This window comes from Capricornis sumatraensis, chromosome 10, assembly GCF_032405125.1.
Source record: "Capricornis sumatraensis isolate serow.1 chromosome 10, serow.2, whole genome shotgun sequence".
In the NCBI taxonomy this organism is placed as follows: Eukaryota; Metazoa; Chordata; class Mammalia; order Artiodactyla; family Bovidae; genus Capricornis; species Capricornis sumatraensis.
The window spans coordinates 39,010,639-39,033,846 of NC_091078.1; the positions used below are offsets into that span (position 1 = coordinate 39,010,639).

A 23,208-nucleotide genomic window follows, 5' to 3' on the forward strand; every position below is an offset into this window, starting at 1 on the left:
ACCTGAATGGGAAGGAAATCCAAAACAGAGGGGCTGTATGTGTGCATATGGCTGGTTCCCTTTGCTGTACAGCAGAAACTAACACAGCTTTGTAAAGCAACTATACTCCACTTAAGAAAAAGACACTTGGATCCAGTGCGGCTGAAGGAATGAAAGTTGGGACTGGGAAGAAATTATCTAGTAAAATCATAAAGAACTAAACTCATTCAGTGCATCCATAGGTCAGGTCCTTGTTTAAGTTCTGTTCTGTGACCATTTCTCCATCTTTAAGGTTAGATTAATTTAAAGTGTGTGATCATCAAATGTATGTTTAGCAATTAGGAAAGGGTAATGAGACAGATTATCATTGTATTAAGTATTTCTTCCCAGAAATTAAATCTGGTGATGTCTAGGAGATACAGGGTCATTTCCCGTGGCAAGTAGCTGGGGCTCAATGACCTGTATATTCCTTTCGGCTCACATTCTAGGATTCCATTCCAGAGAACTAGTGTAAGGTGGAGGAAGGGCTGAGAAAGACGTGTCAATAACATTGAAGCTGTAGGAAAAATTTGGGGAAAAAAAATTCTACTGTGACCTTCTAAAAATGACATTCATTGAAAAACTTTTTTTAAAAAGCTTTCCCTGACATTATTTCATTTGGCCACAAAATGGCCCTTCATTTGGCCACAAAATGGCCCTTGATCTAATCAGCTGGCAGGAAGCAATGACAGTTTAGATTTCTGGTCTGAAGAAAAATGGTCTGAAAGTCTTCATAATTATACATGTTATGTGTATTACGGTGTTAGAAGGGGCACTAAAGAAGCTGAATCCAACAAGACTCAACACAGACTGACCCTGACTCTCATAGCTTGTGTTTCCAACATGTAATGCACACTGGCCTGTGTCGAGTCCAAATGTTCATGGAAGTGAACTGCTTTGAGCTTAGCAGTGACTATATTGTAAGTCCCCTACATATGAGCCTTCAAGGTGTGAATTTCAAAGATGTGAACATGCGTGCAGCCACTGTATGCCAGCTGTTGTGCTGTATTACTGTACTTTTCAAGGTGCTGTGCTGTAAGATTAAAAATGTCTTCTTTATTTTTCTGTGTTTGTTTTTTGTGTCTCATTTGTGTGAAAAGTATCGTATGCCTATTACAGTGCAGTACTGACTAGCCGGTTATGTTAGTGCAGTACCTAGGCTAACTTTGTTACACTTATGAATGAATTGAACTTGCAAATGCCGTCTTAGAATGGCCCTTGTTCACATGTAGGGAATGAATCTGATGATCTCCTCCTTTTTGTGGACCTGAGCAATTCAGGAACAAGCTTACTTGTGACCTCAGAAGGAAATGCATCCCGAACTGTACGTTACACCTGCAACTTGAAAAGCAACTTGAAAAAAAAAAGCCGTTGTTTTTGTTCAGTAGCCCAGGTCTGTCCAACTCTTCGTGACCCCATGGCATGCCAGGCCTCCCTGTCCCTCACTGTCTCTCAGAGTTGACCCAAGTTCATGGTCATTGCATCGATGATGCTGTCCAGTGCCGGAGTCCAACTACAGCAGCCAGGGATTCAACCTGAAGAGATGAACGCTGTCGGCGACTGAGACAGCCTCTCATTTTTCTATGGACTGCCTGTTTATTCCAAGTTTAAGATTCTCTTTTATACTTTTACAAAAACATTAGGCCAGAGGTTTGACATTTTCGGTTCCCCCTCTCCCAGATTTATTATCTCCATAAATCACTGTTGCTCCTCAAACAGAGTTCCTGCTTCAGTGATTCTCTCGGAATCAACCTTATCATCTATTATCTAACCTACCTCCTCTAATGTGTCCTGTAGTTAACTTGTGATTACATTGTAACTCATGCTACATGCCTCAGTTTACTACTTACCTTCCTAACTCCTGTTTGCCCCTAACATCCTGAGCTCACTATCTCTTAAAGAGGCTTCTAGCTATAGTGTCTCTAAAAATTCCTAACTTCTATAAGCTACAGTAAAATATGCTAACTTTACAACATTCCTTAAATCTTTAACTTCTAACTGTTTTAATTATTTCTAAGCCCTAAATTCAGTAAACTCCTTTGCCATAAACATTCTCCTTGCAAATAGGCTTCGGATATCAATCTCTCCCATGGCCTCAAGCTGCGGCCTATGTGCTCATCCTGGAACACTTCTTTGTAAAAGTCCTTGAACAAATGTCAATGATTAACTTTATGAATTATTTTCAGAGCAATGCTGCAGAAGGCTTTATGCCTTCTCATGCTCCTCTCAAGAACAATAAGCACCTTAATATTCCTTTGCAGTCAACTCAGCCGAGGAGAGGAAAAGACAAGTCAGAATTACAAAGCCTAACTCCTTCATCCCAGGATCCGTGCCCGCGGAATGAGGAGAGGGGTCTGGGGACCGTGCCTCCATTTTGTCAGTAATGCCTAATGCGGCTCCTGACAGTCCAGCCAGCTCATCCTCCGATGCCATCTTCTCCTTCTATGCCTAATTATCCTCCACTCCACAAGCAGGGTAGTTTAAGGGCAATCTAAACTTCTCTCTGGCAGCACCTCCAGGAGACCTCACTCCTTAGCATGTAGAAAACACCATCCCCGTATGCCTGGCATGTCAGGCTGATGAAGGCTGTGACTATGTCAAAACTCAGCTCAAACAAACATCTAGTAAAGTTATTGTAAACCATTATCGGTGGATGAGATGGTTAGATAGTATCACTGACTCAATGGACATGAACTTGAGCAAATTCCGGGAGATAGTGGAGGACAGGGAAGCCTGGCGTGCTGAAGCCCATGGGATCACAAAGAGTCGGACACAATTTAGTGATGGAACAACAACAATTAGTGGGTAACACTAAGCATAATAATGATGATATTTGGGGTTTTCTGTGGAATCCAATTAGCCAGTCCTTGGGATAACTCACATCAGATAAAGAGGAACTTGGAGGGCCAGGAAGCCCAATCTTAAACATGCTGTGCATTTGGGCTTTCATGTGCCTACTCTTGCTGGAAGGTTGTAAACAAGCTGACATTCTTCCAGCGCAGCCTTACTGCTGCAGGGGATCCGTTTTAATGCATCCTTTGAAGTCCCCATCACATAATGGCTCAGCGCCTCCATCATTTCCTCCAGTTTCTCCATACACAGCCTGTACCCTAGTTTCAGTCCCATCACTCTTCACTTGAAATGGGACTGTGGGTGGCTGACTGCCCCATGACCAGTCTCTCCTCTATACTCTCCCAAGGCTTCAGGGGAATGTTTCTTAAGTACAACATCCTCTCTCTTAATTGGGACTTAAAAATACCTGTTACCTATCTGTTACCTACAGAATGAAGTTCAAATGTCTCCATAGGCGTCAACTTCCCACTCCAGTCATCCTGCCCTGCACCTCCCCTCTCCCCCCCAGGGATCTTAGCCCCACTTCCGAGCCAGGAGGGCATCTCCTCCACTCTTGTTTGCCCGCCCTTCCTTTCTCACATTCACAGGCTTTCTCTTTTGGCTTCCCAGTTTTCCCCAGAGAATGTCACCTCTGCCTCTACCATTAAAGCAAGCATGCCTGCACTAACCAGCCCCACAGGATAGCCACACTCCTGTGCTTGTCAGGGAAAGTGTGTTAAAATACACTGCCACTCAATACACAGTCATTGTCAGAACGAGGTGCAGAGGGGAGCTTCCTGGTGGTCCAGTGGTTAAGTTGCTGCACTTTCGTTGCAGGAGACGCAGGTTTGATCCCTAATCTGGGAACTAAGACCCCAATTGTTTTGGCTGCACCACAAAAATTAGTCAATTAAAAACTAAGTGGAGAGACATGGTCCATATCAGGGAGTTCCTGAAAGGTGTGAGGTCCTCCCAGTCCTCCTGCATCTCCAGAATCCGCCCTTGGGTGACACCAGACCTCTGGAGAGCCACATGCCTAAAACTGAATTAGTTTGGCCACATATAGAAATTTTTCTTTAACCACGTGATTGTACTTGTGCAATGCTGATAAGGACAGTGGACACCATATTGTACAGTGTTCTCTCTGTGATGGTCTGGGGATGTCATCTCTCTGCTGTCTTCAACAGAAATAGCTGCGATCCTCCCAAGCAATTATTTTCCTTTTGTCTTAAGGACGTGAGAAACTCCTCGTTATCTTTCTATACTACTGGTTGGTAGAAAGCCCGAGTGAAATCAGTGGTCCACCTTTAGTAAATTTATAGGACATCATAGAAGGAAGTGAAGGTTTCTTGACATTCTTCTGGCTCTGTTATGTTTTTCCTGTCCTCATCTTCAGTTAAAATTTCATCATTTGCTTTTGTACTGTGTGTGCCTTTTAAGACTGACTTCATATCTTTTTGGAGTTAAGTATGAATAAATAAGCCAAGACTGACCTGTCCCTGGTAAAGAAGGCCAGTGGTGCTTAAAGGGAGGCAGTGTTTGCTCCTTTGGAAATGAGGAAAGGGAGGAGGAAATGGTCAGGTGGTCAGGAGAGGCCCAACTGGTGTAGCCGCAGCCTCAGTGGCTGCCCTGCATTTTGGCTGCGCTCAAGAAATTCACGCATATCCTGTGTGCAAGATATCTGGGATCTACTGGACACATTGCCAGTTCAAATACTCAATTTGCACAGCTTTCATGAGGCACAATCATTTATCAGAATGAAAAGATTCCCAGATACTCTTAAAATTCATTTTTAAAATATTTATTTAATGCTTTCCATGTCCCACTAAGTTAGACCATGAGAACACAGCCACATAAAAGATGCCAAGAGTTCGGTTCAGTGGAAACTCCAGAGACAGTCATCTGGAAAAGGTCAAGTGTGGGGGCAACTGACCCCCAGTCTTCCCTTTGAAGGAAACATGCTCTAAACCCAGGGAGACTCTCTGAGAAGACATGGGCCTGATTTGCATGTGAACAGCAAAATTAGTGCCTTTGCAGAAATGACTGTATTTCATCATTCTCCTGTTCTTTTACAGTGTGATCCTGACTACAGTAAGTCCCTTACATACAAACAAATTCCATTCCAAGAGCATGTTCGTAAGTTCAATTTGTTCCTAAGTCCAATAAAGTTAGCCTAGGTACCCAACTGACACAATTGGCTATATAGTACTGTACTGTAATAGGTTTATAATACTTTTCACACAAATAATTCATTAAAAACAAACACAAGAAATAAAGAAGACATTTTTTATCTTACAGGACAGCACCTTGAAAAGTACAGTAGTACAGTACAATCGCTGGCATGCAGGGGCTGGCATCGAGTGAACAGGCAAGAAGTGCTACTGAATGGAAGAGGGAGAGGAGGTGGGAGATGGGAGAGCTGAAGGATTGTCAGCAATAGGAGATAAAGTTCTCAACTGGAAATTTCTTTTGTAGAGTGCTTACTGTATGAACCTTTCATTCCTAAAAAAAGGTACAAGACCTACCTGACCTCGGTGTTTATTAAAAGCCTTGGGCAGTTATGACTGCCTAGCAGTCCTTCACAGCAAACCCCTTCCTCAGCTGGTTCTCTCATCAATGTAGACATGAGCTCTTGCTTCTCACAAAGGATGCCACTAAGTTATTTTCTTCAGATAGTAGAAATCCAAGTTATTCATTGTCTTCACGTACTCATGAATACACACACACACCCCCTTCCAGTTTGATGTAAAACAAACAGCGCTGACATCAGCCCAGCATGATAAATGCCTACCTGGATGGAGAAGAAGGAAGGAAGCAGAAACTGGAAAAAACCCTCAAGGCATGTCATTTAAACAGTTTTGCTAATCTATTTGAGGTGAAGTTCCCCCTTTTATGCTTCTCCTTTGTAAGGTCTATTTCTATGAATTGTCTTTCTTTCACTGAAAGAGCATCTCTCCCCAAATCATATAATTAACCAGTGTTGTTGGTGTGCCACTGAGCGGGGAGACTTCCCTGGAGTCCAGTGCCCCTGGTCCTGGGGTTCCGGTGGGCAGCTCGGTTAGGACTTGGAGGCCATTATTCACGCTGGGTGCCCCCAACATGTGGTCTGAATTACTCACTGATTGCGGTTCACCTGTGTTGTTTCTGGGCGTCTTGTCCTGCAGGAATAAAAGTTTCCTGCTACAGAATGAGCAAAGAGAGCCCTGAAATGTTTAATAGAGAGTGCTTTTCAGCTCAGACCCAAAGCCATGAGGTCTTGGAGAAAGACAAACAGAATCCTAAGACCCAGGATCAGCCCCTCACTGTTTCACTTTACGTTACAACAACCTGCTGGTTCTCTTCTTCCGGATCTTGATTTATAGTTCATAGGCTGTTATCATGACAGTTCTGTGTGTACACTTTTATTTGAAGGTTGCAGTTTTTCATCTCTGATCTATTATGACCATCTCACTCATGGGTACAATAGAGAGACTTAGTTTAAACATTGCCTGTTTTTATCTTCCTCTGGTAATGTGAAAGGTGAAATGAAGTTGCTCAGTCATGTCCGACTCTCTGCGATCCCATGGACTGTAGCCTACCGCGTTCTTCTGTCCATGGGATTTTCCAGGCAAGAGCACTGGAGTGGGTTGCCATTTCCTTCTCCAGGGGACCTTTCCAACCCTGGGATCGAGCCCAGGTCTCTCACATTGTGGGCAGACGCTTTACCGTCTAAGCCACCAGAGAAGCCAGAGGCTATTGCATGCCCTATGGATTTTCTCAATAAGGTATCTGTTGCCTGTATGGCACTAGTAGTAAAGAACCCACCTGCCAATGCAGGAGACATAAGAGATGTGGGGGTCAGGAGATCCCTGGAGAAGGGCATGGCAACCCATTCCAGTATTCTTGCCTGGAGCCTAGTGGGCTACAGTCCATAGGGTCACAAAGAGTCAGACACAACTGAAGCAACTTAGCATGCATGCATGCCTGTAATATAGTGATCTGGATAAGAATTCTTTCATTTGTCATCCAGCCTTTCCTTCAATCATTCCACCAACCACTTTTTTATCACCTACCAAGTACCAGGCATTGTGAATAATGAGATAAGACCCCAGGAAAAGTGAACAGTGTGGAAATGGGTGTGGGGACAGTTTCATGTTTGCATTAAGTTTCAAAATACTTGCTAAAGGAGTCAGACGTCCTGCTTCTAGTCATATGAGGTGAGGTGATTATGCCCTTGCACTTGGGCCCAGAAGATCTTCCAGGACACCCTTCCTCGTAACACTTCAATATGCATCTGGTTGCCCTCAGACTTCTCCACCTGCCACATTCTTTAGCCTCCTATTGGCTCAGCCTTGACCTGCAGGTTTCTGGAAAGGGAAACTGAAGGATATAACCATCCTGCATTTCGGCATTAATGTCCATGGCTGCCATGAGAATGTGTCTGTTCTAAGACACACACACACACACACACACACACACACAGACAAAAAAAAAACAACACAGGAGGAGATGAGAGTCAAAATTAATATGAATGAATTAATGAATTAATGATTATAAAGTTGGTGACTTATTTGGGGGTATTTGCTTGAACTAAGAACTATACAAATCTTCTGATTTCCAGACTCTCTTTAGCATCTTCCTCTTAGTAAGGGCAAGAGGGAAATCCATTCTAAACAAAGATTATTCTATGATCTCTTGTAAACTTCCATCGTGTTTGTTATTGCCAGGAACCTACTGCCAGCAGAGGGAGGTGGAAGCCATCACGGAGGGTGACGAGGACGACAGGGGCTGCTGCTGCTGCAAACCAGGTCACCTGCCCCACCTCCTGTCCTGCAATGCCGCCTTTAACCTCCGCTGGCTCACCTGGGAGATCGCACGGACCCAGTACATCCTGGAGGGCTACAGCATCATGGACAACAATGCAGCCACCATGCTGCAGGTTTTTGATCTCCGAAGGATCCTTATCAGATACTATATCAAGGTACTACTCCGGGTCCCAGACACGTGTCTGAGTAGGAATGCGGGGCTGGCTCAAAAGACTCCTGGAGAGCTTTGTAAAGAGCTTAAGAAGCTTCTCCTGAGTGTCTGAAGCAGAGGCTTAGTTCAGTTTCAGGACTGCTGGTTTTGTGAAAAAGCCTCAGAGGTTTGGACTGGCCTGAGGTTTTGTGCCCCAAGTTAGGGCACCCCCACCTCCAGGCTGTGGACCAGTACCTCCTGTCAGATCAGTGGCGGGATTGGATTAGAAATAAAGTGCACAGTAAGTGTAATGCACTTGAATCAACCCAAAGCCATGCCTCCTACCCCCGGTCCATGGAAAGATTATCTTCCACAAAACTGGTCCCTGGTGCCTAAAAGGTTGGGGACTGCTGTTCTAAGCCTGGAAACGAATAGGCAGTTTCTTTTCTTACCTAGATCTTATTCTTTATTTTTTAAAAAAATCATGGCTTCCCACGTGGCTCAGTGGTAACGAATCTGCCTGCCAATGCAGGGGACGTGGGTTCTATCCTTGGGTCAGGAAGAGCCCCTGGAGAGGAGAATGGCAACCCACTCCAGTATTCTTGCCTGGGAAATCCCATGGACAGAGGGGCCTGGTGGGCTACTGTCCATGGGGTCGCAAAAGAGTCGGACACGACTTATTGACTAAACAACAACAACAAAAGTCATATCATATAAAACACACTATTTTAATCATATTTAACTGTACAGTTTAGTGGCACTAAGTATATTCACATTATTGTGAAGCTCCCACCATCATCCATCTCCCAGATTTTTCACTTTCCTAAACTGAAACTCTTCACTTTTAACACAGCATGAGTCGTTAGTAATGATGGTGCTGATAAATGGAAACATCTTGGAAATATGACCAAGCCTAAACTTTCATGAATTATAAGTATTAATTTAAAGGCTCTGCAAATTTCTACTTTTTTAGAACCAGAATGAATTTTTTTAAGCTCATGATAAAACTGCAAAAATAGCTAAATGATCCCATCAGGATTAGCTTTAGCAGCCTTTTCTCTTCACTCATGTGGGGACTAGCACATTTTTTTTTCAGTTGCTGGGTACCTGCATCTGTCCAACCTGTACTCAACATCAGAACAGGTCCTGGTTTGGAATATGTCTCCGGGAAGACAAATGTGAGACTTGACCAACATGCGGAGTGATAATCGGGGTGAAAGTATTTTCTAAAGGGTTAGGACAGGCAGAGGCAGTTGTGTCTGGGGATGTCTATGGTGGTTTCTCTTCTGATGGACTACTTTGCATGGTGCAAACCCTACATGGTCTTTAAAAGGGTCCACATCTTAGTGCCATTCATAATGAAGAAGCTCATCATCTGAGACCCCAAGCTCCCTGCGAGCTGAGGCTGAGACAAGTGGTCCAGCAGAAATAAGGAAATACAAAATCAGAAGATTACACAGGTGCCTGAAGTTTTGGGAGTTTCTGTCAACTACAAAGAAGGATGTTTAGAAACTGGGAGTAACTGCTTGATTGTTCAGGAAATAGAATTCAGACTATGAAAGTCAGAAGGGCAAAGAACTCTTAATGATCACACCCCAAGGTGATTGCAACAAGAGACATTGGGGAGACCCTGTTCTGTGGCAGAATGTTTTAAACAGCTTGAGCGATTCATGCTCACCACCTTTGTGTATGTTAGACAGATGGAAAACTTTATATCCAAACCTCATGCAAAATAATAAATGTCCAACCTCAGACACACTGGGGAAGATTTGGGAAGTGAATCAGGAAGTATAATCAGTGAATCAGTTGTAATCTTTTGTGTCATGACTCCACGTGTTCCCCTGGCCATTGTATCTGAGGTCCAAGAAGTTTTTCATACAGAGTCAACTTTGGGCAACTCAGTCTATCGGTTGACATTAGACTTGGCAGTGGGTCGTGAAATCCCAGTGACTCACACACAAGTATTCCTCTCACACATAAATGAAGCCCTGCTCCAAGTGCTCAGGGCTCCAGGTTTCTTCCGGCTCCAGCTCCGCCATTTTGAGTGTCAAGACAGGTTTCTGAGGTGGTGCTAGTGGTAATGAACCCACCTGCCAAAGCGGGAGGCACAGGTTCAATCCCTGCATTGGGAAGATGCCCTGGAGGAGGAAAGGGGAACCCACTCCAGTGTTCTTGCCTGGAAAATCCCATGAACAGAGGAGCCTGATGGGCTACAATCCACAGGGTCTCAAAGAGTCGGATGCAACTGAAGTGACTTAGCACACCCATCTCAAGGCTCAAATGGATGGAAGAAGGAACCCAGAAAGTGAAGGATATGCACCGGCTATTCCTTAAGAAGGTTCCTGAAAGTTGCCGCAGAATGCTGCTGCTGTGCCCCATTGGCCAGAATGTTGTTGTACGCCAGCTTTGAGGGGGTCTGGAAAGGTGTTCTGGGCAGCCATGAACCCACAGAGAACTTGCGTGTCGCGGAGGAAGGAGCCAACTGATGTTGAATGGCAACCAGCTCTCTCCGACACCTCCCTCTAGAAGAATCTGGTGCAGTTCCTAAGTGACAACAAGATGTGGTCACTGCAGGGGAGTTAGATCCAGGGGCTGACTACAGGCGTGCAAGGGTCTGGGAGCTTAGTCTGAGGGGCAGCTAGAGGTCTAGAGGGGCCAGATTAATGAGCCCGGAGGCCACGTGCCTCCTTGGTGCCTGTGTCGCAGATCCTGTTCGTGACGCCAATTGTCTTGCTGTTCACACTGTTCGCTCAACTCAGGCTAGGCAAGGCTCATGCTAAGAGGCTGGAAGAAGATGCGAGGAGCCTTAGGAACTGCAGACACATTTATTCTCTCCTGGTTGGCAAGGCGGCCACAGCACAGCCTCTCTCCTGGCTGACTTAGCAGCCATAGCAGCAGCCGCAACAGAACCGTAACACAGCTGTAACAGAGCCATAGCCTAAGCTCACATAAAAGAACCATGAGGTCGCTCCAGTGTAGCCCCAGCGCAGCAGCGGCCAGCGCTTTCATGGTGAAGCCCACACAGGCGTGTCACACACAGGAGCCCGTGACCGAGCGAGTACCTCGTGACGCACATGTGCAGTGCTGCAAGTGAGCTCAGCTAGTACACAGTCTTCATTTACAAAACGTGGGGTGAGAGAGCCTCAACACGCCACCTCGGCTAATTGGCTGTCTCCCCACAGTGCCTCAAGAGTAGGGCAAGGCAGAGGGGCCGATTCAAGATGGCAGAGTAGAAGGACCTTGGGCTCACCTCCCCTCGTGAGCACACCAGGAAACACAACTCACTGCTGAACTGCAATCCGTAAAAAGGACAGGGAGAAGAGCGCAAGACTCTTTGCCACCCAGAGCCATCCGCTGTGATTTCTGACTGGGCTTTGCACCCCACCCCTTTTCTTGGCCTGTGCACCCTGCCCCCACCCCAGCCCTTGCCTGGCTGCAGCCCAACGCTCCTCCCTGTGCTCCCCCAGCACTCACGGTGTCTAGTCCAAACTGAGCTCACATGCCAGCTCCTCTTACAATCTGCCTTGGGGCCCAGGCTGGCATTCACCCCCGCCTCCTCTGAAACCCTTTCCCCTTCCCTTCTGGTAACTCCATGAGCCCAGGAGACACACCCCTGCCCGCTCTGTGGATCCTCAGGGCTTCCTGTGATGACTTACCGCTGGAGGTGCCCATGGTTTTGGAATGAACAAAGAAGGTTCTAGGTAATGTGGAATCCAGAGTCCTGGCCATCTAGTCGGGAAGGATGAGACCCATGTGTAGGCAGGGGTCTGAGGGGTCTGCCCCAGGCATTGGTGGTGAGGATGGAGTCCAGGACTGAGCCTCGTCTCTGTGAACCTCGTCTCGGTCACTCAGTTGTGTCTGACTCCTTGAGACACTGTGGACTGTAGCCCACCAGGCTCCTCAGTCCATGGGATTCTCCAGGCAAGAATACTGGAGTGGGTTGCCATGCCTTCCTCCAGGGCATCTCCTTGACCCAGGGATCGCACCTGCATCTTCAGTGTCTCCTGCATTGCAGGCAGATTCTTTACCGCTGAGCCATCAGGGAAGCTCGGTGAACGTGGAGCTCCCCATAAACAGCCTCGCCATGGACCAGACAGACAAGGCCCACATCATGGGGCCAGCAGGCCTCTGTGAGTGAGCGAGAGCAAAGGGCTGAGGGGCCCCATCTTGGTCCAGCTGCTTGGCTTTTCCAGAAGCCTGGGGGCTCCATGCGAGGACCTGACTTTTGATGCGTCTCTCCCTTCACAGTCCTCCTCTCCTAACTCCTGGAAATGTGACTCCCAATTCCCTGTACATTTTCTAAAATGACAATTTGCAAAACTAAAAAACAAATCCAAGATAATGTGTGAATGGTAGCAGGCTGAGGGAGGCCCCCAGAACCTGCTAGATAATAGTGGGCTTGTGGAGACAGTCCTTTGATTCTGTTTTATACATGAATAAAAACCAACACGAGAGCTTTGGGTAGGCAGGAGAGGGGCACAGGGCATGGTTTATGACCCCGCAGGACAGCAGGCAGGGGCAGATCTGTAGCATCAGGCTCCCTCAGCTAGCCAGGTGATTGTTGATCGCCATGTCCTACCAGAAATTCCCATTCCGTGTACCTGGGAAGTACCTATGTTTTAAAATAAGTTCCCTAGGCGATTTATGGCAGAAAGCAAAGAGGAACTAAAGAGCCTCTTGATGAAAGTGAAAGAGGAGAGTGAAAAAGTTGGCTTAAAACTCAACATTCAAAAAACTAAGATCATGGCATCAAGTCCCATCACTTCATGGCAAATAGATGGGTTAACAATGGAAACAGTGGCAGACTTTATTTTGGGGGGGCTCCAAAATCACTGCAGATGGTGACTGCAGCCATGAAATTAAAAGACACCTGCTTCATGGAAGAAAAGCTATGACCAACTTAGACAGCATATTAAAAAGCAGAGACATTCCTTGGCTGACAGAGGTCTGTATAGTCAAAGCTATGGTTTTTCCAGTCGTCATGTATGGATGTGAGAGTTGGACCATAAAGAAAGCTGAGCGCCGAAAAATTGATGCTTTTGAATCATGGTGTTGGAGAAGACTCTTGAGAGTCCCTTGGACTGCAAGGCTATCAAACCAGTTAACCCTAAAGGAAATAAGTCCTGAACAAGACTGATGCCAGAAGGAGTGATGCTGAAGCTGAAGCTCTAATACTTTGGCCACCTGATGCAAATAGCTGACTCAGTAGAAAAGACCCTGATGCTGGGAAAGATTGAGGGCAGGAGGAGAAGGAGATGACAGAGGATGAGATGGTTGGATGGCATCACAAACTCGACTGACATGAGTTTGAGCAAGCTCTGGGAGATGATGAAGGACAAGGATGCCTGGTGTGCTGCAGTCCATGGGATCACTAAGAGTCAGACACGACTGAGCAACTGAACTGAACTGATGTGATTTGATATGCAACTAGATGTGGGGACCACTACAGATGTTTGTGCTCAGTAGAAGAGATGTTTTGTAACTCTCAGTCAGTGCTCAGGAAATGCTGAGATTGGTGGCAGGTGGAGCTCATACCAGTACCTCCCGGTAATTCACATCAGCACCAAGAAGGCCTGTTCAGGTGAGACTTTCTCCAGACATCACCCTCGGTGCCTTCCTGCCCTTTGGGGATGGGCAGCTCAGAAACTGTGCTCACCTCCCTGGTACAGTTAGTTAAAGGAAATTTCAGAAGTGCTGAGTGGCTATTAGGACAGAAGAAGTAGCAGTTTAGGGTAAAAACAAATGGAATATTTTCTTCCTTGACCTAGGCTCCTCTGCAAACAAAACTGCCAGTTGCCTTTGTAGCCCTGAATTGGTTCAAGTTTCAAGGGTTTGGTTTCATTCTTTTTATTTTTCATTGGACAGGAAGAAAAACTTGGAATAATTCCTTTACTCAAAAGGATTTTTTAAAATCTCCTAATAAACTGGGTCAGTTCTCCACCCCCCTCTATGAATATATTTGAAATCATTTCCTTCCTGATGACTGAAGGTTTTCCCTGGTGCCTCCTCCTTCTCTCTTCCATTCATTAGTATTTCGAACCCTCTTAACCAGCAAGAAATGAGATTTCTGCTGGAAAATGAGGGCCTAGTTTCTCGGCCACCGTTGTTTCTGCCCAACTCTTAGAAAGAAGATGTGCTTATCACCTGCCCTGCAGATGATAAGGCCAACATAAGCCCAACACCCCAGCATGTTGGACTGCCTGCCAGGTTCTCTTCCTGGGATGAGCTGTCTGAGAGAATATGCTGATCTACAATTAAAATGAGAAACCAGGAGGGTCCCTGCTGGAGGAACCAGATATCGTGAATTAATTCAGAGGTGTGTGTGTGTTAGTCACTCAGTCATGACCGAGTCTTTGTGACCCCAGGGACTACAGCCTGCCAGGCTCCTCTGTCCGTCAGAATTCTCCCAGCCAGAATACTGGAGTGGGTAGTCACTCCCTTCTCCGTGGGATCATCCTGACCCAAGGATGGAACCTGGGTCTCCTGCGTTGCAGGCAGATTCTTTACCATCTGAACCACCAGGGAAGCCCTAATTCAGAGGAAGTCCTTGCTTTCCATTTGGATCGGTTTGTACACCATCAATTCATGTCACCATCCTGACTTAGCTTTGCGTATTATGGGATCCGTTTCATCCTGACAGATTCTGAAGGATTTCACACTGTTCACTGACAGCATCTCTGCCTAAATAAAGGGAGACAGAGTACAGTTTGCAGCCAGTTCAAGCAGTTCTGTTTTCGCACAGGGAAAGGACATGGTACTGTCTCCCCTCCCACGTGGGAAAGCCCAGCGCTGGGAAGCCCACTCAGAAGCCAGCATTGCAAGATTTTGCCAGAACTAGAGAAATGAGTTTGAATCCCTGGCATTCAAAGTCCTCGTTAACTACTCTGACCTCACTGGGGAAGGGTTAGTTTCATTCCTCCCTAGAAAGGAATGAAAAGGTTAATGTTCCGCTTTCCATTTTTTGTGTGTTATTTCTGTCTGGTACACGTGATTAGTACATATTGAGGGAAAACTAGACCAGATGTTTGCTCATGCCAGATGTTTAGACAGACCAAATTTCTCTCTTCCCTTCATAATTGTCAGCTGAGAAGCCATGCCTTTGGTCACGGTCCGTTTCCTTTTTGGCTTGCGACTTTGGATGGAACGCTTAGCAGCTTTAAGTGGTCCTGCCAGCTGGTGGGCAATAGGACACCCTCCAGATTCTTGATTCACATATTTGAATATCAGATGTGTACTCTGGTGACCATGGGAGGCTTGCCTGTCTCCTGCCTCCTGATCCCCTTCTCCAAACCTCTCCTGGGCTGTGCTCCTTAACCTGAGCCTCAAGCGTGCTGGGTAGGTAAGTCAGAGATGCCAAAGATAAGATGATGATGTGATTTTGGCACACATCCCACGTGCCAGGCCAGGTGCTAAGTGCTTCAGATGCATCATCTCATTTTAAACCTCAAAACAGTGATGAAAAACGGCCATGATTAAGCACATCTTTCTTTTGCATATATGTTTTCAGCTTCCCCTGGCCTCTTCCTCATTTCCTTTCTCCTTCCCTCCTTCCCTCCCTCCTTCCTTCCATTGAAGGGGTTTTCTAAGGCTAGCAGGGTTGCAGAGGTCAGGGAAACATGTGAACTCCGCTTACTCTCTGCAGACTTCGTGTGTCTTGTTTCCTCAATTGGGGGTCAGGTGGATGATGGAGCCTAATAGAGATTGTGCCCCAAAGAAGGAGAGAGCACCACACACCATGAGCCACAGATGAAACTTCTGCAATGAGTGGGCTGCCCTCAGTCCTAACAGCAGAGAGAAGCTGAGTCAGGCATCTGCTGTGGTTTTGCCCAAATCTGAGTGGACATGTCTGTCCACTCAGCTGTTCAAACCCCTGCAGTAACCTGAAATCAGACACCTCGGCAACCTCCAACCTTGGCACTGTGGATTTCACGTCCCAACCAAACAGAAGAAGAGGAGGAGAACTGGGGGGCTAGAAAAGGCCCCTCTGCCCACTCACCTCCATAGATTTCCGATGCCTAAGCCCCGCGTGTGTTACTTTCTGTCTTCTCGTCTGGTAAGAATGCCTTTGATAATCAGAGGAGTCCATCAATTGAGTGTTTGATTTTATAGGAGCTCTAATCACTGCCTCCTTGCATGGAAGGCTGCCCTTCCGCCTCCTCATCACTCTCAATTCGCAGATAGGATACTAACTGTGTTCCCTGTCTGTCTTAGCCCCAGTGACACCAGCCTTGTGCCTTTTCCTGTGATAATGAAGGAAGAGTGAAGTTGGAAGGACTCATCCACAGATACTCCTGTCTGTTCCCGACATGTCCATGGCAGACTTAGGTTGTGTTTTACTCTGTCATATGTTTACTTCTCCAGGCTGGATGCTAGCCTTCTTGAATGATGAACTCATTCGAAAACTACAAGATGGCTTTCAAAAACTCTGTAGCTCAGAATCATAAAGCCAAGGGTGGCATTTTCCCCAGCTGGACTCATAAGTGGAGTGTCTGATGGAGGAGGAAACTTGGGGTTAATTTTGAAGACGTCTCAGATGTCCACTGTCTGGGTACCCAGGAGTACGTGTGTGTGTGTGTGTGTGTGTGTGTGTGTGTGTGTGTGAGTGAGTGAACAACTGTACATCATAAGTACTTTCCATAAGAACTATGTTGCTTTAGCTCATGACACAGTCTTGGTCTGAGGCCCTGGACGAGGACCTGCCCTGATTTCTTCCAGTAGCATCAGCCCAGCCTGGCCTCCGGGAAACCCAGAGGAACCACAGTGCTTTTGTGTGCGTTTCTCAGAAAGGATGACACTTTCCCTCTGACTGCCATTCTTTCTCATTGCTGAGATCCCGTTCTAGCTAGCACTGAGATTCCGCTAGCATTCTGCTCCTTCACTTCCGTCTTCCCTCCAGTGACCAAGAGGGAGTGTTTTAGAATGGCTCCAGTGGGTGCATTAAATCTAGCAGGAAATACAAATGATACTGCACGTGGGGATTTCACGTGTCACTCGTCCCTGACAGTGATTTACTTTAGGAGATGAAATTTTAAGTCTTTCAGGCTATGGGCTCAAAACCTTTCTTTCTCTCGGCAGAGTATAATATACTATATGGTGACATCCCCCAAACTGTTCTCCTGGATCAAAAATGAATCACTTCTGAAGACCCTGCAGCCCTTTGCCAAGTGGCATTACATTGAGCGTGACCTTGCAATGTTCCACATGAACATTGATGATGACTACGTCCCATGTCTCCAGGGAATCACGCGAGCCAGCTACTGCAACGTTTATCTGGAGTGGATTCAATACTGTGCCCAGAAAAGGCAAGAGGTAGGTAAGGGAGGTGGGGCTGGAGGAGTTGAATGTAAGTTAAGAAACAAGGAGCCTTCTAAAGACCATCTCTTTCTTATACTCCGTGTGTGTGAGTCACTCAATTGTGTCCGACTCTTTGCGACCCCATGGACTGTAGCCCGCCAGGCTCCTCTGTCCATGGGATCCTCCAAGCAAAAATACTGGAGTGGATAGCCATTTCCTTCTCCAGGGGATCTTCCCAACCCGGGGATCAAACCCAGGTCTCTCGCACGGCTGGCAGATTCTTTACCATCTGAGCCACCAAGGAAGGCCTGGTAGGCTATAACGAAATAGAGGAGAGAAAGGACACTGTGTTTGGACAAATGTTTATTTAGCAGTTAAACAAAAGGAAATGGAAAAGTTCATATATCATGTCTCCAAGGAACGCACCTTGAAAGTACATTTTCCTTTCTAGTGTGCTCAGAGTTGGTACAGTGCTAAGCCTCGCTCATGGCTTTAAAACTCTGGACACTTCTGTGTTTAGAATTTCTATTTGAGATTTTTGAACAGAGTATATATGGGCTGAAATGCAGAGGATTTACTAAACCTATTGAATTGCGGACAAGCCCATTCTGTTTAGCAATCAGATTGGTCCAAGCTACTTCGGTAGTTTTGTCTGTGTGTCTGTGTGTCTGTTCTTTGCTGCTCACATGCTGAGGATGCTTCTGAAGATGAATACAGCCTCTTAGAAATGGAAGAAATGGAAATGACATCTTATAAAAGAAAGACAAGAAAGCAGGCAGGAGGAGAAAGGGGAGGGAGGCCAGTGGAAGGAGTTTGTTATCTCTGCTTCTCAGGATTTGGAAAGCTTCTCATGATGTGTTGAAGGAGATGGTAGATCCAAGTTGAAAACTGCCTTCTCAGTTGATGAAGTGTGCTATGTGAACTGGTAAGCCAAGTTCTGACACTAGCCCAGGTCCTTGACCTTTCACGAGTGATTGAAAGCAGGTGGGAGAGAGTCGGTGGCAGAGTTGGTCCTCCAGATGCAGCCTGGAGAACGTGTGCTGAGATTTTAACCCATGCGGAGCTTCCGCGGGTGGCCGAAATAGTCAAGAATCTACTGCTGATCCTGGCTCACCCCACAATGAGGGCACTCCTCTTTCCTCAGCTAGCTCATAAAAATGAAATTATCTTGCTTTGCTTGCAAAAGACATTTTAACTTTTAAGTTCCTTCTGCATCTTCCCCTGCTCCTCTTCTTAAGCTTGGATGAACCACCTCATTTAATTGTTAATTGTGGGCTTATGGTCCGTTCAGTGGGCTCCTCATTATAGAGGGAACAGAAAACCCTCATTTGCACTTGATTCCTATACTTCTATTTCTGCTGGTGTACTTGTCCCCCTGCACTGGACAGGATTAAGGTGCAAATTCATTTGGTGGCTCAGACAGTAAAGAATCTGCTTGCAATGCAGGGGACATGGGTTTGATCCCTCGGTCAGGAAGATCCCCTGGAGAAGGGAATGGCCACCCCCTCCAATATTCTTGCCTGGAGAATCCCATGCCTAGAGGAGCCTGGTGGGCTACTGTGGATGGGGTCACGAAGAGTCAGACATGACTGAGTGACTTTTACTTTCATTTGACTGTGAGTTCTGACCATCTTCCTGACCCAAGGTGGCGTATTCACAATTCCAGGAAACGAGGCCGACAAGCCACATGTTAGCCCCTTTATTTCCCTAAAGTAACTTCCCCATTTAAATGTGTTTCTATGTCCAACCTCCAGAGAAACTGCCTCAGGAAGCAGAGTTTACCATCCTTTGGGTCACTGTGGGGGGACCCAGGTGACCATGGTGGCTGCCTCGTGGAAAACCTCTGCGTTTGAGGTTCTGTGTAAGTGCATGCCAGGCCCCACATGAAAGCTGAATGGACGTCTTTGCTCTTCCAGCCCTCGAAGCCCCTAGAAAGTGACGAGGACTCTCCTCTGGTGACTCTGTCCTTCGCACTCTGCATCCTGGGGAGGAGAGCTCTGGGCACCGCGGCTCACAACATGGCCCTCAGGTACCCGGGGAGACAGCTGATACAGACATCAGTTGGCATTTTATGTGCTGGACAGACTTTTGTCCATCATTTTCTTTAAAGTTGGACTGCCTCTACTTCTTCCAGAGCGTTCTCTCTCTAATAAATCATGTTGGACCTGTGAGAAGACTTTTTGATCATGGTGATCTTTTGGGGTATTAAATGTGGACCTGGTATTAATAAGGACCAGTCAAAACCCTGGAATTCTAAGCATAGGGCCTTCTATGTTACAAGAGTCTTTGCAAATTTGGGGGGGAGATTAAATGAAATCATGCATATGTCAACTGAAAAATCAGTCACAACTTGAAAGTAGCGAATGTTTTATTTGGTGGGAATGTTTAGGACACTGGGCCCAGGGGATGGCATCTCAGTAGCCCTGAGAAGCTCTCTGAGGAGGCAGAAGAGGGAGTCAGGGTATATACAAGTTGGCAACAAAGGGGGCTGGTAGCCTGAACATCAAACATTATTGTTAAGTAAGGAAAACCAGATATCAGATTAAGGAATTTAGTGTTCTTCTATGTACGGAAAGATGCAAGAGTCTGGGATTATTAGAGTCATTTCTTTCATATGCATCTCAGCTGTCTGGGGCCAGCATCCTGCATTTTTATAGAGGTATTTTACAGAGGTATTCTTCTCTTGCTTGAATTCCCTTAGGGCTCACCAGCTCACACTTGGGTGCAGGCGTGCTAAATCGCTTCAGTCGTGTTTGACTCTTTGTGAGCCCACCAGGCTCCTCTGTCCATGGGATTCTCCAGGCAAGAATACTAGAGTGGGGTGCCATGCTCTCCTCCTGAAGGAGGGAATCTTCCCAACCCAAGAATCAAACCTGTGTCTCTTATGTCTCCTGCATTGGCAGGGGAATTCTTTACCACCAGCCCTGCGAGGGCTGTAACTGCTGATGACTGTGACTTTCTCAAGTTCCTCCCTTAGAAAGTGGTGCTGCTCGTAAGCATGGCTCAGAAATTCATATTTGGAGGCTGGAACTGTGGATAGCTATGACATTTCTTGCACGCCAGTATAGCAGGAGATATTCCATTTCATACGTATGAAGTGCCTATGATATTCAGCAGAATTAATGTTCAAAAAAATGTTAGTTCTCCTCCCCTGTTTTTTTTTCCCCAAAAAAGGAAATGGTTACTTCTTTGCTTTAGTCCAGAGCCTACTCTGCCCTGACTCTATGGGGCTTTGATGACTGGATGTTGCTTCTCCCGATTTTTCACTCTCTTTCTGCTGGATCTTGCCCCATTGTATGTTAGTAGCCCAGGTTTCTCTTCTTAAACAACAAAACTATTTTGAGTTTAATTTTCAATTCTCTCCTGGCCTGTTTACCCTCCTTCACCTTCTACCCCTCAGGTCTGGCCTTCACAAACAAGCCCTTGAACTTGAATCACAAATGAAATTGTACTCATTGCCTCCCCCACCCCACCCCCTCCATTTCCTTCTCCAGGGAAACAGCTCCTGTGAATTTCATTAGTCGCCTTCTCATCACCCCAGTCAGTGGCCATTTCATAGACTGCCCCTTTGGTATTTAGCACTGTGGGCCAGATGTTCTGGATTCTGCCTGTCCATTAAAGGCATCTTGATGGGTGCACATTAGTCTCCCAAGGGTCTTGTAAATATCCTGATGCCCGAGCCCTACCACAGGGCAGAGCCATCATGTCAAGACCCCTGCAGGTGGACCACGCAACAGGACCTTTTATGGTCCCCTGGGTGCATCAGCATGCAGCCAAAGCTGAGAATCATGCAGATCCAGGGAGCTTAAAAAGAAAGCGCTCTTCTGTGTAATGGTTTCTGCTTTGCTTGGGCTTTCTTCCAGATTTCTGAGTTGTATTGCTGAACCTGTGTTCTGCAAAGGGGTCCTTTTGATACTCTACTTGAGTGCGTTTGGGGGTTATTAGGTACGACAAGCTTCTTAAGGGCAAAATCCACTTATGTGCTTGTTTAACAATCCTCACAAGGAGGGGCCATTGGATAAACAGTTCTGAGGGGACTTCGGAATGCCCTTCCTGCAGCGGGTAGCTGTCATCCCCAGGGGTGAGCCATGGGCAGATGTCATCCCAGACGTGTGTGCAGTGGTAAGGGGTGAAGTGGTGTGGCTGGCAGGCCCTCACCCTTCTCTGGAGAGGAAAAGGTGAGAACTGCGGCAGGTAGGATTCACGACAGCTAGTCTTTCAGCACCCACACCTCAGAATTTTACGATTTCTTCATAGGGGAGAAGTGCTCACTGATTATTGTGTTGGCCTGTTCTAGAAAATACTCTGGGCGAGAACTGGCCTGCTTCTACCCCCTCTCTTCCCTCCTACTTGACCCAGCCTCATACTGTGTGCTGTGCTAAGTTGCTTCCATCATATCCAGCGCTATGAACTGTACCCCAAGAGAGCCTCTGTCCGTGGGATTCTCCAGGCAAGAACACTGGGGTGGGTTGCTATGCCCTCCTCCAGGGGATCTTCCTGACCCAGGGATCAAACTCACATCTCTTATGTATCCTGCATTGGCAGGTGGGTTCTTTACCACTAGCGCCACCTGGGAAGCCTCATACTAGATGCAGGCAATTCCCTTTGTGGTCATCTGGGACTGAATTCAAAGATTGAGAGTCTAGCAGAAGGCACCTTTGTGAGCTTTGTAAAACAACCTACTATAAATATTGTAAATAGGAAGTACTCTTCGAGAAGGGCTTCAGAAGATTCAAGGCTCTATATCACAAAATGAATCTTCATACATTTATAGCACCCAAGCATCTTTTTTTGGATCGATGGAAAGTTTTTTTTTTTTTAAATGAATTAAAAATTTTCTTTAAATGCATTAATCTCAAAAAAAATTTTTTTTCTTTACAAATTGCAAATAAAATGCTTCAGCGATTTCCCTTTTTCCATTCCCATCCAACATATTTTCAGACTTCTTCGATCTTGTTTGTGTGGCTTGTTCCAATATTTCTGATCCAGGTGTTTCTTGCTCGGTCTGGTTTATTTATTTTTTCCTTGATTGAGCACCATGCCTAGCAGCTGCTTTGTCAACCTTGTTTTGATGGAATTTTTCTTTGTTTCAAAAAGCTTCTCATACTCCATGTCAGCTCTGCTTGTTCCAAACACAGTGATGAGATAAGTCTGGGAGTAATACTCTTGGTATTCTAGGGAAAGATTTGATTATCTGAGGCCGATTCACTCCACTGAGCGGTCCCATACTGTAATAAAATCCTACAATGCATTTTCATTTCAGTCCTTGATGTACTAAAGATATATGTTAGACGCTGCCCTGGGCTGGGGGTTGGAGTGTAAGTCCACGAGGTTCTGATGTATGTGGAGGTATTGTGGGGGGCGGGGAGGGGCACAGAGTGAGGGGGGCTTGGAGCAGGGTCCCCACCTCCACTCCAACCAAACAGTGTGCTCTGCTCTTCCCTGAGCTAGAGTTCATTCAGGAAATGGTTTTGCTTGTGAAAAGTGGTTTCAGAGCTCAAAAAAAATTTTTAAACATAAATTTCTATGGATATAGTCAAACTGCTTTCCAAAACTGCCCCAATTTCTATCCTCACCATGAATATTTTGCCATAACTTGACTAACACTGAATAGGTAATCTTTTTTAATTTGTCTAGCCTAATGGGTAAGAAAAAAAGTCATCTCATTCTTATCTGAATTTGCATGTCCATAATTAATAGAGAAGGTAAGACTCTTTTTAAAGATTTATTGGTCATTTTTTTTTTCTGTGAAGTGCCCGCCCATGTGTACGTTTTATCCGCTTCTGTGAGGTTGTTACTGTTGTTCAGTTGCCAAATCGTGTCTGACTCTGTGACCCCCATGGACTGAAGCATGCCAGGTTTGCCTGTCCCTCACCATCTGCCAAAGTTTGCCCAAGTCATGTCCATTGAATAGGTGATGCCATCCAACCATCTCATCCTATGTTGCTCTCTTCTCCTGCCTTCAAATCTTCCCCAGCGTCAGGGCCTTTTCCAATGAGTCAGCGCTTTGCATCAGATGGCCAAAGAATTGGAGCTTCAGCTTCAGCATCCGTCCTTTCAACAAGTATTCAAGGTTGATTTTCTTTAAAATTGGCTGGTTTGATCTCTGAGCTGTCCAAGGGACTCTCA

At 46.1% G+C, this 23,208-nt stretch overlaps 1 protein-coding gene across 1 annotated transcript in view; it reads left to right on the forward strand.

Annotated features, from left to right (window-relative positions):
- Positions 1–23,208, forward strand: part of PCNX2 (pecanex 2) — a 306,992-nt gene that overhangs the window by 247,232 nt on the left and 36,552 nt on the right. Inside the window, exons 26-28 of the mRNA XM_068982673.1 lie at positions 7,557–7,810; positions 16,861–17,094; positions 18,996–19,108. Coding sequence (XP_068838774.1) covers positions 7,557–7,810; positions 16,861–17,094; positions 18,996–19,108 — 601 coding nt within the window. The remainder of the gene's footprint in view (positions 1–7,556; positions 7,811–16,860; positions 17,095–18,995; positions 19,109–23,208) is intronic.